Source organism: Epinephelus lanceolatus, chromosome 24 (assembly GCF_041903045.1).
Source record: "Epinephelus lanceolatus isolate andai-2023 chromosome 24, ASM4190304v1, whole genome shotgun sequence".
NCBI lineage: Eukaryota > Metazoa > Chordata > Actinopteri > Perciformes > Serranidae > Epinephelus > Epinephelus lanceolatus.
The window spans coordinates 17,176,760-17,190,388 of record NC_135757.1 but is presented as its reverse complement, the minus strand read 5'-3'; the positions used below and the strand labels follow the sequence as shown (position 1 = coordinate 17,190,388).

At 43.9% G+C, this 13,629-nt stretch overlaps 1 protein-coding gene across 1 annotated transcript in view; it reads left to right on the top strand.

Moving 5' to 3' along the window:
• unc80 (unc-80 homolog (C. elegans)) overlaps positions 1-7,547 on the top strand; it is a 46,536-nt gene extending 38,989 nt beyond the window's left edge. The window contains exons 52-64 of the mRNA XM_078165524.1: positions 701-824; positions 910-1,035; positions 1,125-1,248; positions 1,415-1,621; positions 1,708-1,892; positions 1,991-2,156; positions 2,273-2,452; positions 2,538-2,685; positions 3,174-3,230; positions 4,923-5,004; positions 5,504-5,609; positions 6,252-6,457; positions 6,665-7,547. Of these exons, the coding sequence (XP_078021650.1) occupies positions 701-824; positions 910-1,035; positions 1,125-1,248; positions 1,415-1,621; positions 1,708-1,892; positions 1,991-2,156; positions 2,273-2,452; positions 2,538-2,685; positions 3,174-3,230; positions 4,923-5,004; positions 5,504-5,609; positions 6,252-6,457; positions 6,665-7,399 (2,446 nt within the window). The 3' untranslated portion in view covers positions 7,400-7,547. The remainder of the gene's footprint in view (positions 1-700; positions 825-909; positions 1,036-1,124; positions 1,249-1,414; positions 1,622-1,707; positions 1,893-1,990; positions 2,157-2,272; positions 2,453-2,537; positions 2,686-3,173; positions 3,231-4,922; positions 5,005-5,503; positions 5,610-6,251; positions 6,458-6,664) is intronic.
• The last annotated feature ends 6,082 nt before the right edge of the window (positions 7,548-13,629 follow it).

Below are 13,629 nucleotides of genomic sequence, written 5' to 3'. Positions count from 1 at the left end.
ATAGAAATTAAAAAGAAATTCAACTTTTCACTAAGAAGGCTACTGAATTTAAATATCAGACAGATTAACAAAGTATTCCTCAGTTTTGGTCCATGGCTTAATACTAATGTCTGTTAATATATTCAATCCTGTAATAGTGGATAGCATATAGAGGGAGAGAGACAATCAAGTACATATAAAGGTGCCTACCTTTATAGAGTTTTTAAATCAGTAATGAAATGTTCCAGTACATACAGCCGTACCATAAATACAGCCCCAGTGCAGTAAAAACAAATAACACCTGCACATCTCTTCCATGACATAAGACTGAGCAGCGCTGGCTCAGAGGGAACTCTGGTCACAGGTGTGTGCTTCACACTGGGATGTGTTGCTGTGGTTTTGAGCTGGCTATGTTTGTGAGCTTTGCAATATTTGTTGTCAGTATGGCCTTTACTACAGTCATGAAGGTGATGATTATATGGCGGGAATGTAAATAGAGTGGTAAGTGTTTCACAAGTATGATGGATAAACACTGGATACATTTGATACTGATCTTATGCCACAGTCAAGTCATTTCAAAAGCAGCTGATGAAACAGAAATACGATGATTGGCTTTCACATGACATGAATGTGGCATTTGTGTTTTCATCTATTTTTAAATTCATAAAAATTTGCTTTTATCTGGGTGTGGGGCGGTGTTGTATGGGTGGGTGTTCTCCAGGAGACAGGTGGAGTGGGAGGCGGCCAGCAGCCTGATTGAGGGGATCTGCCTGACCCTGCAGCGGCAGCCGATCATCTCTTTCCTCCCACACCTTCGTTCACTGATCAACGTCTGCGTCAACTTGGTATGGAAACACACAGACTCATGAGATGGCAAAAATTATTCCAAAAAAAGCTTTGGATGTTGGATTCATTTGTGTGTGTTGTCAGGTGATGGGTGTGGTTGGTCCCTCCAGCGTGGCAGATGGGCTTCCTCTTCTCCACCTCAGCCCCTATTTATCCCCTCCGCTGCCTTTCAGCACAGCGGTGGTCCGACTGGTCGCCCTGCAGATCCAGGTAGCTGACTCTTCACTGCACATCCAACCATCAGCAACAGTATTTGTCCATTTTCTAATTTTAAGTTTCCTCCATTTTTTCCAACCTAGGCCTTGAAGGAGGACTTTCCTCTCAGCCATGTGATCTCACCGTTCACCAATCAAGAGAGGCGAGAGGGGATGCTGCTCAACCTGCTCATTCCCTTTGTGCTCACTGTGGGCTCTGGAAGCAAAGGTAAAAGCTTACAGGCTTTATTTATTTAGTCGTTTAAGAGAGCATTAAAGTGCCATATAAGGTTTCATTCTCATCTTGTGACATTCATTGTATACTGTATGTATGATCTGTTTTCAAATTATACGGCGGTGTTGTTTAAAATCAAATGTCTCTTTCCGTCTTGCAGACAGCCCCCACCTGGAGCAGCCTGAGATCTTCCTGCTCCTCCAGACGGTCATCAATATCCTCCTGCCTCCTCGGATCATCTCCACCTCCCGCACCAAGAACTTCATGCTGGACGCTTCCCCGGCTCACTGCTCCACCCCGGGCGACACGGGGAAGGATCTGCGCAGAGAGGGATTAGCAGAGTCCACCAGCCAGGCTGCATATCTGGGTATGAATAAGAAGTGACAGCATGTTGTAGCTTCTCTTGTTCCGAACACTTTCCCTTCTCATCCTCTTCCCTCCGTCCCTCTGCAGCTTTGAAGGTGGTGTTAGTTTGCTTTGAGCGCTCGCTGGGGAACCAGTGGTACCGGCTAAGCCTGCAGGTGAAAGAGATGGCTCTGAGGAAGGTGGGCGGCTTGGCCTTCTGGGACTTCATTGACTTCATTGTCCGAACCCGAATCCCCATCTTTGTCCTGCTGAGACCCTTCATACAGTGCAAGGTAAAGGACAAGTGCATTTCTTTCCACTCATTTGTTCATTCACTTTTATTTGTCTGTTTGTTTTCCTAACTGGTCCATGTATGTTGATGTTGAGCTAGTTGTTGACGCAGCCCGCTGACTCCCAGGAAGAGATCACAGCACGACACCACATCGCTGACCAGCTGGAGCGACGCTTCATCCCTCGACCTCTCTGCAAGAGTTCCCTCTTTGCAGAGTTCAACAATGAACTCAAGATCCTCAAAGAGGCTGTGCACAGCGGCTCCGGTTAGACACTTTTACTTAAACTTCTTTTTCATGCTCTGAAACTAACTGATCAGATGATTGCTCATATTGTTAATATGCATTTTTGCCTGTATGTTTGACCTGCCCCCACCCAACAGCTTACCAGGGCAAGACGTCCATCAGCACAGTTGGCACCTCTACATCAGCATATCGCCTCAGTTTGGCCACAATGTCGCGCTCCAACACGGGCACGGGCACAGTTTGGGAACAAGACAGCCAACCGTCACGCCAACCCTCCCAAGACACGCTCAGCCGCACCGACGAGGACGATGAAGAGAGTCAGAAACATTCTCGTTTTCTTTCACATTTGACATTTGTAGAAATTTAAACTGAGCTCACTGCCCTCCGTCCTCCTCCCTCCAGATGACTCCATGAGTATTCCCAGCGTGGTGAGTGAGCACGAAGCCTTTTTGCCAAGAATGATAGCACAGCGCCGTTTCTCCAGCCATGCCACCGGCTCAGCGGCTTCGCAGCCCGAGGCCCCCCGCACCACCATGCTGCCCAGCCACAGGTAACATTCCCAACACACACGTGGACAAAAATAGACACTGACACACACAAATACAAACAAGCACAAAGTTTAACTATTTTTCAAGTGTAGATTCTGTTATAGACAGAAAGAGTTTTGAATGCAACTTAGACCAAACGACTTATCCATTAATCGAGAACATTAGACGTTAAACAACATCTCTTTTTCATAAACACACTAATACATTAATATTTTGAAAATCAGTCATATTCCACAACCACAGCCATTTTTTCTGTGTATATCTCTGTTGATTATAATGTTTTTGTTCAACAGTCTCAGAGCAGCATTGTGAAGTAGCTAAGACTCTGTATCTTGGTAAGAATGTAAAGAAATAAGAATCTGCTCCAGCTTTGTTGTGGTCAGAGCCCTGGCTTCCCCCCCCACTGTCTGGGCACAGGTATATGGGTGCTGACAGATCTCGACTGCACTCCCTAAACTCCCATTCTCCCCCTTCGCCCCCCTTTTTACAGTGAACCCAATGTGCTAGATGAGTCCCAGGGCCTTCTGCAGGAGGGTAACCTCTCTAGGTACAGTGGCCCTCTCTCTGTGTGTGTCCCGTTGGTGCGTTCTTGCATCTGTCCGCCAGTGGGAGGGGCCTCGCCTCGGGACGGCCTCCTCTATTGGCCGCCTCGCCGTTGATCACTCATCCACATTCAATCAAATCGCCTTGGCCCCACCACACCTCCCGTCACCCTCCCCCACTTACCTGTCTCTATCTCTTTCTGTGTGGGTCCAGTGTGCCTTGTCTCTGTCCCCTATCCTCCTTCCACTTCCTTTTGAGCTCCACACTGACCCTCATCTTCTCAGCTCATCTGCTGTGCTATCCTAACCAGGCCCCACCCCCCTTTAAAAAAAAAAAAAAAAACAAAAAAAAAAACATAGAGGGCCCCCTCAGCCCCGGGGCCAGGGAGCTCTGCCTCTGTTTCTCCTCTGTTAGCTGTGGGTCTTTACAGTTGATGTGCCATCACTGAAGTCAGCCTCTCTCATTGGTGCCATGGTGTTTCATACTGTTTACATGTGTACTGGCTTCTCGCTGATCAAATTGGGCGTCCTACTCTGGATACCAATCTGTAGGGGCAAGGGGGAACTGGGGTGGCAACCACAATAAACTTCTGTTGTTTTCTTTGTCTACTTCTGTCCAATTTTTCTTTTAAAGGGGCAGTTTGGATCTTTTAAAGTGGGGTTATATAAGGTACTCGTCCATAGTCAGTGTATTAGCTGTAGGAAAAAGTCCCATCTAAAGAAAATAAATTTCAGTTTTAGTGTTCGCTGTATTTAGAATATTTTAAACACTTTTCCTTCCTATCAGACAGCCCAGACAGAGAACTGTAGCCATTACCACGCTCTCTTCAAAGCCACCAGACTCCATAGAGGAAAACAGTGATTTAACATCACTGAACACAGGAGCTGCTGCACTACAGCCACCTGGATTAGTTAGCTTGTGTTATTGTGTGAGTTTAAAGGCTTTAATTCAGATTCGCAGAAGTCACACAGTAACACAAACAAACAAACTGATCAAGGCAGTGGTAGTCCAGCAACTCCTGTGTTCAGTGAGCTAAAATTACTGTTTTTCTCAATGGAGTCTGGTGGCTTTGACAAGAGCATGAATGGGACGCTGAAGCTTCCCCATCTGAAAGGGCTGTCTGACAGAAATGTTAAGAGTTTAAAAAAATACTCTAAAAATAGAGTGCACTTAAACTTAAACTATTACAGTTTTTTAGGTGGCTAAAATACTTTGTTACTACTGTGTGTAATACACTGACTATGGAAAAGTACCTCATACAACCCCAGTAAAAAAAAAAAAAAAAAAAAATCAGAACTGTTCTTTTAAGCTCAAGAAATTTAACAGAGTCACACTTTTAAAAGAGGAGAATTTTAAATACATGAAGGGAAAAAAAATCACAGTTTTCTTTTTGTCAGCGTTGCTACTCCAGCCCCCACTATCCCTTGTTGTGTTTTCAGTGTATGACTCATGGCAGCACTGTTTATTTTCTGCACTGTGATTGGGTGTCTTGTAACATACTGTGTGTGTCGTGTAGTGAGTGAACGGGTAGACTAGCAGCGGCATCTTATTGTGATCAAAGATGTGGTCAGTAAGCGAGTACAGCTGATGATGCATTAGCCTTTTGGTCCCTTCATGTTGATGTATTTTTGTGTCTTTCGTGTGTGTGTTTGTGAATGCAAATGTGTGTTTGTGTCCATGTGATTGGTTGTACCAGGGTTGCCAGTGTGCAGAGTGAACCGGGCCAGCAGAACCTTCTGATCCAGCCTCCATTAGGAAGAAAAAGAGGCCTCAGACAGGTGTGATGTCAACGGTCCTTCATGTTTTTATCAAATTGTGCAAACTACACTAGAAGTACAAAAAAAGTGATTTTCTTCCTAAAGAAAAGAAACTGAAAATATATATATTTTTAAAAATTATTGTACAGCAATAAATATTGCATGATTAAAAACAGAAATAGGAGTTTTGCCGAGCCGGTTCATGATGAATATGTAAGATTAAAATAAAAGTTATCATATAAAGTCGGCTTTAAAATGGAAGTAAAGTACCTTAAAAAAAAATAGGTACAGTCACAACAAGGTTTCAGTATGGGAGTCCATAAACCAAAGGGTGACATCACAGTGGCTACGTCTTCTATACAGTCTGTGAATATCATATCTTCAATCTGTGTCAAGCACGGTTAAATCGGTTAAATGTTTGTCATATTGCATGAATTCTAATAGTTTGCATTAAAATGCATGAATTGAAACCGAGCTGATGCTCCACACCGGATTGGACTTAACTGTGACCTTCCTGCAGCTTCGACGCCCCCTGCTGTCCATTCCGAAGAATGAACCACGTGGTCGATCTGGAGCGAGGCTTTCTACAACCCGCAGGAGCATCCAGCCCAAGAACAAACCCCTTGGTAACAGCACACGTGCCTTCATCTGCGTGTGTATGCGCGTGTGTATGTGCGTGTGTGTGTGTGCGTGTGTGATGGTGACTGAACATTTTTGTGGATAAGCGATGATGAAAGCACATGTTTATCTGTTTTAGAATTTTAAAATAGAGTGACTCACTGAAGAACTAACTTACCAGACTTACCCTGCACTTCAGATCAACACACAACGAGCCAAATCCAGATTCTCTCATTAAAATACAATATTTACTGTGTGCTGACTTGAACTGACCCATCCTCCCCATTCACAGCCTCTGTCTTTGTTCCAGTGCTGTTTGTTGAAGCACCTGTCACCAAACTGACTCTTCTCACTCTGTTCTGTCTCATGCCTTATGTTTCGAAATAAAGAAACTTTGTTGGACTGTGAAGGTGAGACACAACCCTTAACCCTTCCTCTCCACCCTGCAACGGCCCGCCCCTTTAATCTGCAACCTCACCCAATAGGGCGCTCTGCATGTCTGTCTTGCATCCCCCTCCCCGTCCCTGCCAACCCCTCCTGTCCCGTCCCTGCCTCCACTCTTTTTGGTGGTGCTGATGTGTAAGCGAGTCGCTAAGCTGGTGCTGTCATCTCCTGTTTTGACCATGTTGCGCATGCATGTGTGCCCACAGCGCATGGAGACCAAAAGAGGTCAGTCACCTTTACAGAGAATCAAGGCCAGCAGGGGGGCAGCAAGCCCCCGACTCCCAGCACTGCGGACCCTCCAGCTGAGGGCAAGAAGGCCAGTCCGGCCCTTTCAAAGTCCCCAACACTGGACGTGCCATCTGTCTCCGCAGCCACGGTGACTGCCGATCTGCACAGCCCTGCTAACACACAGGTAGGAGCTGCAGAGAGAGGACAGGAGCCGGAATGGGTAGGTAACTGTTGAAAAGCAAAGCATTATTATCTGCTGAAAACAGTGCATCCATGCATTTTCTAAACTGCGAGACCCAAAGTGGTCAATATTAATACATAAAAAAGGCTTTGATTAAGTAAGTAATTATTATTAAATGTTATTTTATCCTTACTGTGGGTATTTTGATTTAAAGGCATCTGTTGGCAGAAATGGAATATAATATTCACAATTACAATTATGTTTCCTTCAGTGTATACAAAGAATACAAAGACTAAATCTAAACCAGCTGCCAACATTAACACTGGTTGGTTGCAATCTGCAGCCTCACCACTAGATGCCACTGAATCCTCCACACTGCTCCTTTATTTCCAGCAGTTGATCCAAAGCCAACTTCATTTGAAACAACATTACAGGAACAAAGTGTGTTCTCCTCAGGTCCCTCCAGCTATAACCAGCAAGGAGAAGAGAGAGCAGTGGGGCCTCCGCAGTAGCCTCTCCCCTCCCCCCTCCATCTCCCGCCCCTCCACCCCAACACCCCCATCCCGAACCTGCTCCCCACTGCCCCTCTCCCGAACCTGCTCCCCTCTCCCTTTGTCCCGCACCTCCTCTCCTCTCCCTCCGCCACTACCAGTGCTGGCCACCGCACCAGCCCCAGGCCCCCCACCGCCTCCACCTCTGCCACCAGCCCCTCTCCTGCCTCCACCACCGCCGGGGCCATCCAGGATCAGAGAAAGCCCCGGGGACGAGGACACGACCGCACTCTTGCCGCGCAGCGACACCCTGCTGCAGCTCAGCGAGGATGATGGCACAGAGAACCCCCTCCTCACCCCGCTGCTGTCCCCTCCCTCACCCCGCCGCTCACCCCGCAGGATGCCCCTACCCCTCTCCCCCGTCGACTTGGACCTGGATGAGTCCCACGTTTGAGAGAGGTGACAGGTGGACTGTATTTTTCTATCTGTAGCCAAATGCCATACAAATACCTGCAGGGTACGGATAACAGGGAGGCTGTGCTGCAACATTTCAAACCAGATAAGAGCAAAAACAGGAAAAGTAAAGTGTGCATTTAGATTTTATTGACTGACAATCTAAAAGTGTGTACTCTAAAAGGAAGGGAATGTGTCTTCTACTGTTTCCACACTGACCCCCTGCCTCAAGTGCGTCTGTAACCCACCGACTTGATTTCCTATCCGTCTGTAGCCCCCAATCCTAAAAGCCATTTCTATTTCCCTGCAGCTTTGCCCTGAAACAAAACCACCCGCACTCTCCTCAGTGTTTTGACAACAGCATACTCTCCTAAATGTACAAACACTACCTATTTCCCCTTCCTTTTTCTCTGCCGGTATTTTATTGTATCGTCTTAAGTGTTGAATATCAACATGGAAATCATTACTGTGCTCTGTGTTCTCACGGCTACATATGCTGAGGGTTGAATGTATCTCATAGCAGCAATCTACTGTATTGCTCATTTCCGTCATCACATGAATCATGCTGGATTTTTAGGTCAAACCTGTGCTCGTCTGTTCTATTCTGAGATTAAAGATTTATTTTTTGAGTTTATTTTAGATGAATAATCAATTCTAAAGAGATCAGAAATGTTTAAAGGAATAATATTTAACAAATGAATGCTTCTAATACTGTAGATTTGAATGTCTATATCACCGAGATCTATATAAATTGAAGATGTTATAACTTGTCCAAAGGGTTGCAAAAGCTATAAAGGAGAAGGGCTGGTGTAGAACCTGCATAAAAAGTATATTAAAGGGACAGTTCACCCCAAAATCAAAAATACATATTTTTCCTCTTACCTGTAGTGCTATTTATTAGTCCAGACTGTTTTGGTGTGAGTTGCCCAGTGTTGGAGATATCAGCTGTAGAGATGTCTGCCTTCTCTTCAGTATGATGGAACTAGATGGCACTCAGCTTGTGGTGCTCGAAGTGCCAAAAAAATAGATTTGAAAAACTCAACAGCAATGTCTCTTTCCAGAAATCATGACCCGGTTACTGAAGATAATCCACAGACCTTGTTGTGAGCAGTTTTGTGTGGGAGCTTTTTTCTTTCTACTGAACTACTGTATTACTGAAGGAAAGAGAGAAAGAAGGGGGACCGTGATAGAAAGAGAGGAAGAGCAACAGAGAAATGGAACAAAAAAGCAGAGAACTGGGGGAGAGCGACAGAGAGCCCGCACAAGAGAGGGGTGGAAAACAAGAGAGTGCAAGGTGACATGGTCTGCAGTGGTTGCTTCTGCCTCCCCAGCAGAGGGAGCGATATGCGTAACATGCAGCAGAGAGCGGTTATCATCATCTGCGCTAAACATGTGCAATGGAAGCAAATGCGCACTGAAGGGCACAGCTTGCCCTGCTGAGCCGATTGTGTGCGAGACGCAGAGCCGATGTCAAACTATTTAAACAACAAAAGGAAGAGAAGACGGAGAAGTGTGTGCAAGGAAACACGTCAGCCCTTAGCTTGTATTAAATGTTTAGAAATTAAGGGTTTGGGGTCTGGGCCTAAAACTGCCGTCGTGGTTCAGCCTCGGGTCAGGCTTGGACAGACACTGTGTGGGTTCATCTAGGGTCAGGCCAGATCTAAGCTCCATTGCATGGTGATACAGTTGGCGGGTGTAGATCAGTAGAAACAAAATAGTTCCCATACAAAACTGCTCACAACAAGGTGTGTGGATTATCTTGAGTAACTGGGTCATGATTTCCGGAAAGAGACATTGCTGTTTTTCCAATGCGTTTTTGGCACTTTGAGCACCACAAGCTGAGTGCCATCTAGTTCCACCATACTGGAGAGAAGGCAGTCATCTCTGCGGCCGATATCTCCAACACACTGTAACAAACACCTTGGTGTGACTTACAGGTAATGAAGAAAAATATGTGTTTTTGATTTTGGGGTTAGCTGTCCGTTTAAGAGCCATTGTAAAGCTATAGGTGAAATGAGGGCCTTTTTATTAAATGAAGCAGATGATATACAGTAAATATAAAACACAGTATATGTATTTTAAACATTTTTATGTGATCATATGGAAGAATTGAGAGATTTTGTGTTTTTGGCTATCCTGGAAATTGTCTCCACCTCTTGAGAAACGTTTCTACAGCTGACAGCTCTCATTATAATCTTAATGTCAAACATATGTAGGAGTGTGTGTGTTATGCTGCTCAGTGTCTCAGCAGAATATTTCATTTGTGACCAAAGACGGTATCTGTATCTTGTGTTTATCAGCTGAAAATATCACTTCTGAAAAACAAAACTGAGAACATTTACAAAAAGACTCACGTGTCCTGATGTTGCAGTGCTGGTCGTGTTTTGTTTTTGTGTCTGTGATGTCGTCTTACGCTCAGAACGGTCGGGCAGCGAGACTTAGTGCAACTGTGATGAAGCCATGCAGTAGATAGCTGTTACCTCGTTGCTCATTCCATGCCTTAACAGAGAAATTTTAACCTGTCTGTCTGTTTAGAGAGTTTATTGTAACCTCATACCTCCTACATGTCCACTTTTAAGATGTGACAAAAGATCTGGATATTCAATAATCTCCTATTTATTTTTAAGCACTTTTTAAATGTAAACCATGCACATTTTACTCTGATCAATATGTGCCATAATTCACACCAACGCACTGTGAGTGTTTTGTTATCGGCTGCTTCCCCCTACTTAATGTCAGTACTGTATTTAACATCCTTTCTTTTGACTATCTGTGTCACAGTTTGTGGAAATATTGTAGTCATTTTGGGCACATAGAGATTATACAGTGGGAATAGAGAGGAAATAATGCAGCTTCTTTGGGGGTGTCCTAATGCAGTTAATTCTACAAATATTTAAACTGTATCCTCAATAAAAGCACATATTACTTTATCATGTCAAGCTAATTTAAAACCCAAAATGTTTGACATTACAACAGAGGAAATGCAGGAAATGTTTCTTGTTCTGTCCTCTGTATCCAGGTCAACCTGACAAATTCTTTAAATTTTCACAAAGCAAATCTAGCTCAAAACCACAAAACACACACCACACATTTCAAGGTTTGAAAGTCTGAAGAATGAAGAAGCATCAGTGTTTTAGTCAAAGGGCCTCTGAACTGTTGAATCTGAGTTCCCTTTAAATGTAACGTGTCTGTCAAATCATGTCTTCTGTGTGCAAAGTTAGGATAAAGCTACAGTATATCAGAATATTTCTGGAATATCTAAATAAATGGATATTGTTTACAATGTTTTTCAGCTTTCTGATCATTTGTAACCATAAAGGAGTCAGTTGTAGTCAAAATGAACATTATAAATACTGTTAATGAAGTTGAATGTTTCCCTGTGATATTGTTAGCAGTGTGAAGGAGAGCTAAAGTTCTGTGGGAGGAGAAGCTCTGATAATGAGGCACATCTGGATTTGTCGTTGAAAGATCCCAGCTTCCAATAATGTATTTTTCAGTACAGTTGTACCATTAAAACAAAAAAACAGCTCATATCTGTTGTAGCATTGGTGTGGGTGTTGCCAGAAATAAGATGTTCAGAAGGGTTGATGGTTGCTCAGGAGCACAGGAACAAAGACATTTCCCTCTGTTTACAGATTAACTGTCTGGTCCAACAGCCCACAGTGCAAGAGGACTGTTTGGAGAGTCTCAGGTTGTGGGTTTAACAGTTATTTACTGACTGACTCAGTGAATCTTGAATACCTTTGTCCAAAGGAGCGAGAGAAAATGTTCAAGGAGGAGTTGTCAAGTGTCTCCAGCTCATTAGCTCAGGGTGATAGAGGACCAGTTTGAGGTTTACAGGATCAGGGTTCAATTCTCAGGTGAACAGTCAGTCTGTTTTGAAAGCTGATGTCTGTAGGAGAAAGTTAAAAGCCATATGGAACACAGACAAGGTGTCTCTAGACTGATAGCTCAGGCTGTAAGAGGACTGGTTGGAAATCCAGAGTTCGCTTAGTCGGCCCTCATCCAGGGCCGGTGAATTTTAAAGGCTGCTGTCCAGAGAAGAGAGTGAAAGGCTCTGTGAAACACAGTGAAAGAGAGAGGTGAATAGCTCAGGCTGTTAAAGCGCTGCTTGGAAATTCTGAGGTCGGAGGTTCAGTTCTTAATCCAGGGCAGGTGAATTTTAAAGTCCAGCCCCAAAATAAAAAGATTATATGTGCGCGAAGAAAAGTTCATATGTGCAGCAGCAGGATAGCGCAGTGGGTAAGACTACTGGCCTTGGTGCGGGAGACTGGGGTTCAAATCTGGTCAGGTTGATGGTTTGATCCTTATCCAGGGCAGGAAATTCTGAGGTCGGAGGTTCAGTTCTTAACCCAGGGCAGGTGAATTTTAAAGTCCAACACCCGAATAAAAAGGTTAAATGCGCCCGGAGAAAAGGTGATATGTGTAGCAGCAGGATAGCTCAGTGGGTAAGACTACTGGCCTTAGTGTCGGGGACTGGGGTTCACATCCGATGCTACCATATGCACGTCATGGCACGGCATGGGGGAGCCAGGACGCCGGGAAAAGTGTTAAATGTATAATTTACTTTAAATTATTAAAATTAGTTGTGCCTAAATGTCTATCCCTAAGGAACAAACCAACCTGACCAGATTTGAACCCCAGTCTCCCACACCAAGGTCAGTAGCCTCATCCACTGAGCTATCCTGCTGCTACACAAATAATTTTTTCTCTGGGCACATTTAACCTTTTCATTTCACCTGTAGACAAAGCCTTAAAAAAATTAAATAAATGATTTTCCTGTATAACTAATTCAAAAATTTCATAGTATATGTCAAAAACTTAAATAACTCGGTATATTGCATTGACAAAAACTTACCATGTAAAAAGTGATTCAGTGCCTGAGGAACTAAAGACGTGGTGGATGGTCAATGCATGAGACTTTGACACTGTAGGTTTGACTGAGCATTGTATGTCAAAAAAGAAAATCCTCATAAAATGTCTTAGTACAGTATGTTGAAAAAAGTCATAGTAAAGTATGTCATTAAAAATGTCATTAAAAACAGACTTTAATTACATGTAGCTCACTCCTCCTCAGCACTGTCACAAACATATTTTAGTGTTCAGTGAGAGTTTGCCTCTGCTGGTGGGCAGTGCTTGGTTTGGCTCGACTGTTTTCATTGCAGCGGCCTGGTCACAAACTTTCTCATTGTAGAGCTTAACAGTAAAATATGCTGCTGAAAACATTTGAGAATCAAATTGAGAATCTTTATTCATATTTGATCAGTGCTGCCTGGTTAGACAGCTTGATCACAGTTCATGAGCAGTGAATGACATGTTAGCTTTCCACTTTGACACATGGCAAAAGTTGACAGAGGAGCTGATGTTCCCTTGGAAACAAAGAAAAGCATGCAAGTAATTCAGGGAAAAAAAGCCCATTGTTCAGCAGGGAGAGCCTCAGATGATGGTGGTAAAAGCAGGTTAATGATAACATTGTGTAAATGAGCATGTGGAACTAAACTGCAGAAAAGCAGACCCACACCAACGCCCCGACAATGTCTGTGGGGCCCCTGGGGAGTGGTGACGCCCCTGTTGAGAAACACTTCACTACAAGGAGGAGGAGGAACATGATTCTTTTTCACATATTATCTGTCTTATGTAACACTGTGTGGATATACAGACAGTTTCGGTAAATATGACTATTATTTCTATAAAAGTTACCAACCACAGCAATAATGATAAATGTTAATAAATAAGGGCAGGGTCCATGGGAAGGCTCCTGCTCTTTTAAAAAGTGAAACATAAGTTTTCCCCACCTAAATAATTTTAAATAAAAACTAAAACATCTTCAAGGTCCAGCCACAAACTGCAAACTCCCGATGGAGTGGGCGCTCCAAAGAGAAATCAGAACTTACATCATCATACTGAAAGCTGACCGATCCCTGATGCATGGTATCGCTCCATCTGAAGTTGTCTGCAACATGAGGAGTAAACTATCACCATTTCAATGAAGCTTACTTGATAAAACCTTGTCACACAGACTTATGTGCTGAGCAAAGCACATTGTCACAGCACTTCAGAGATAATAACAGGGATTACAGGTGGAACAAACCTTAATGCAATTCCACTGTCTGTCAGCCCACATTTAAATCATGCATCTGAACACGAGTGGTTGTTCACTGAACGTGTCAGGTCATTTCTGTCAAACACACATCCTGTCTGTATCTCCTACCTGTGAGAGCTCGCAGTTTG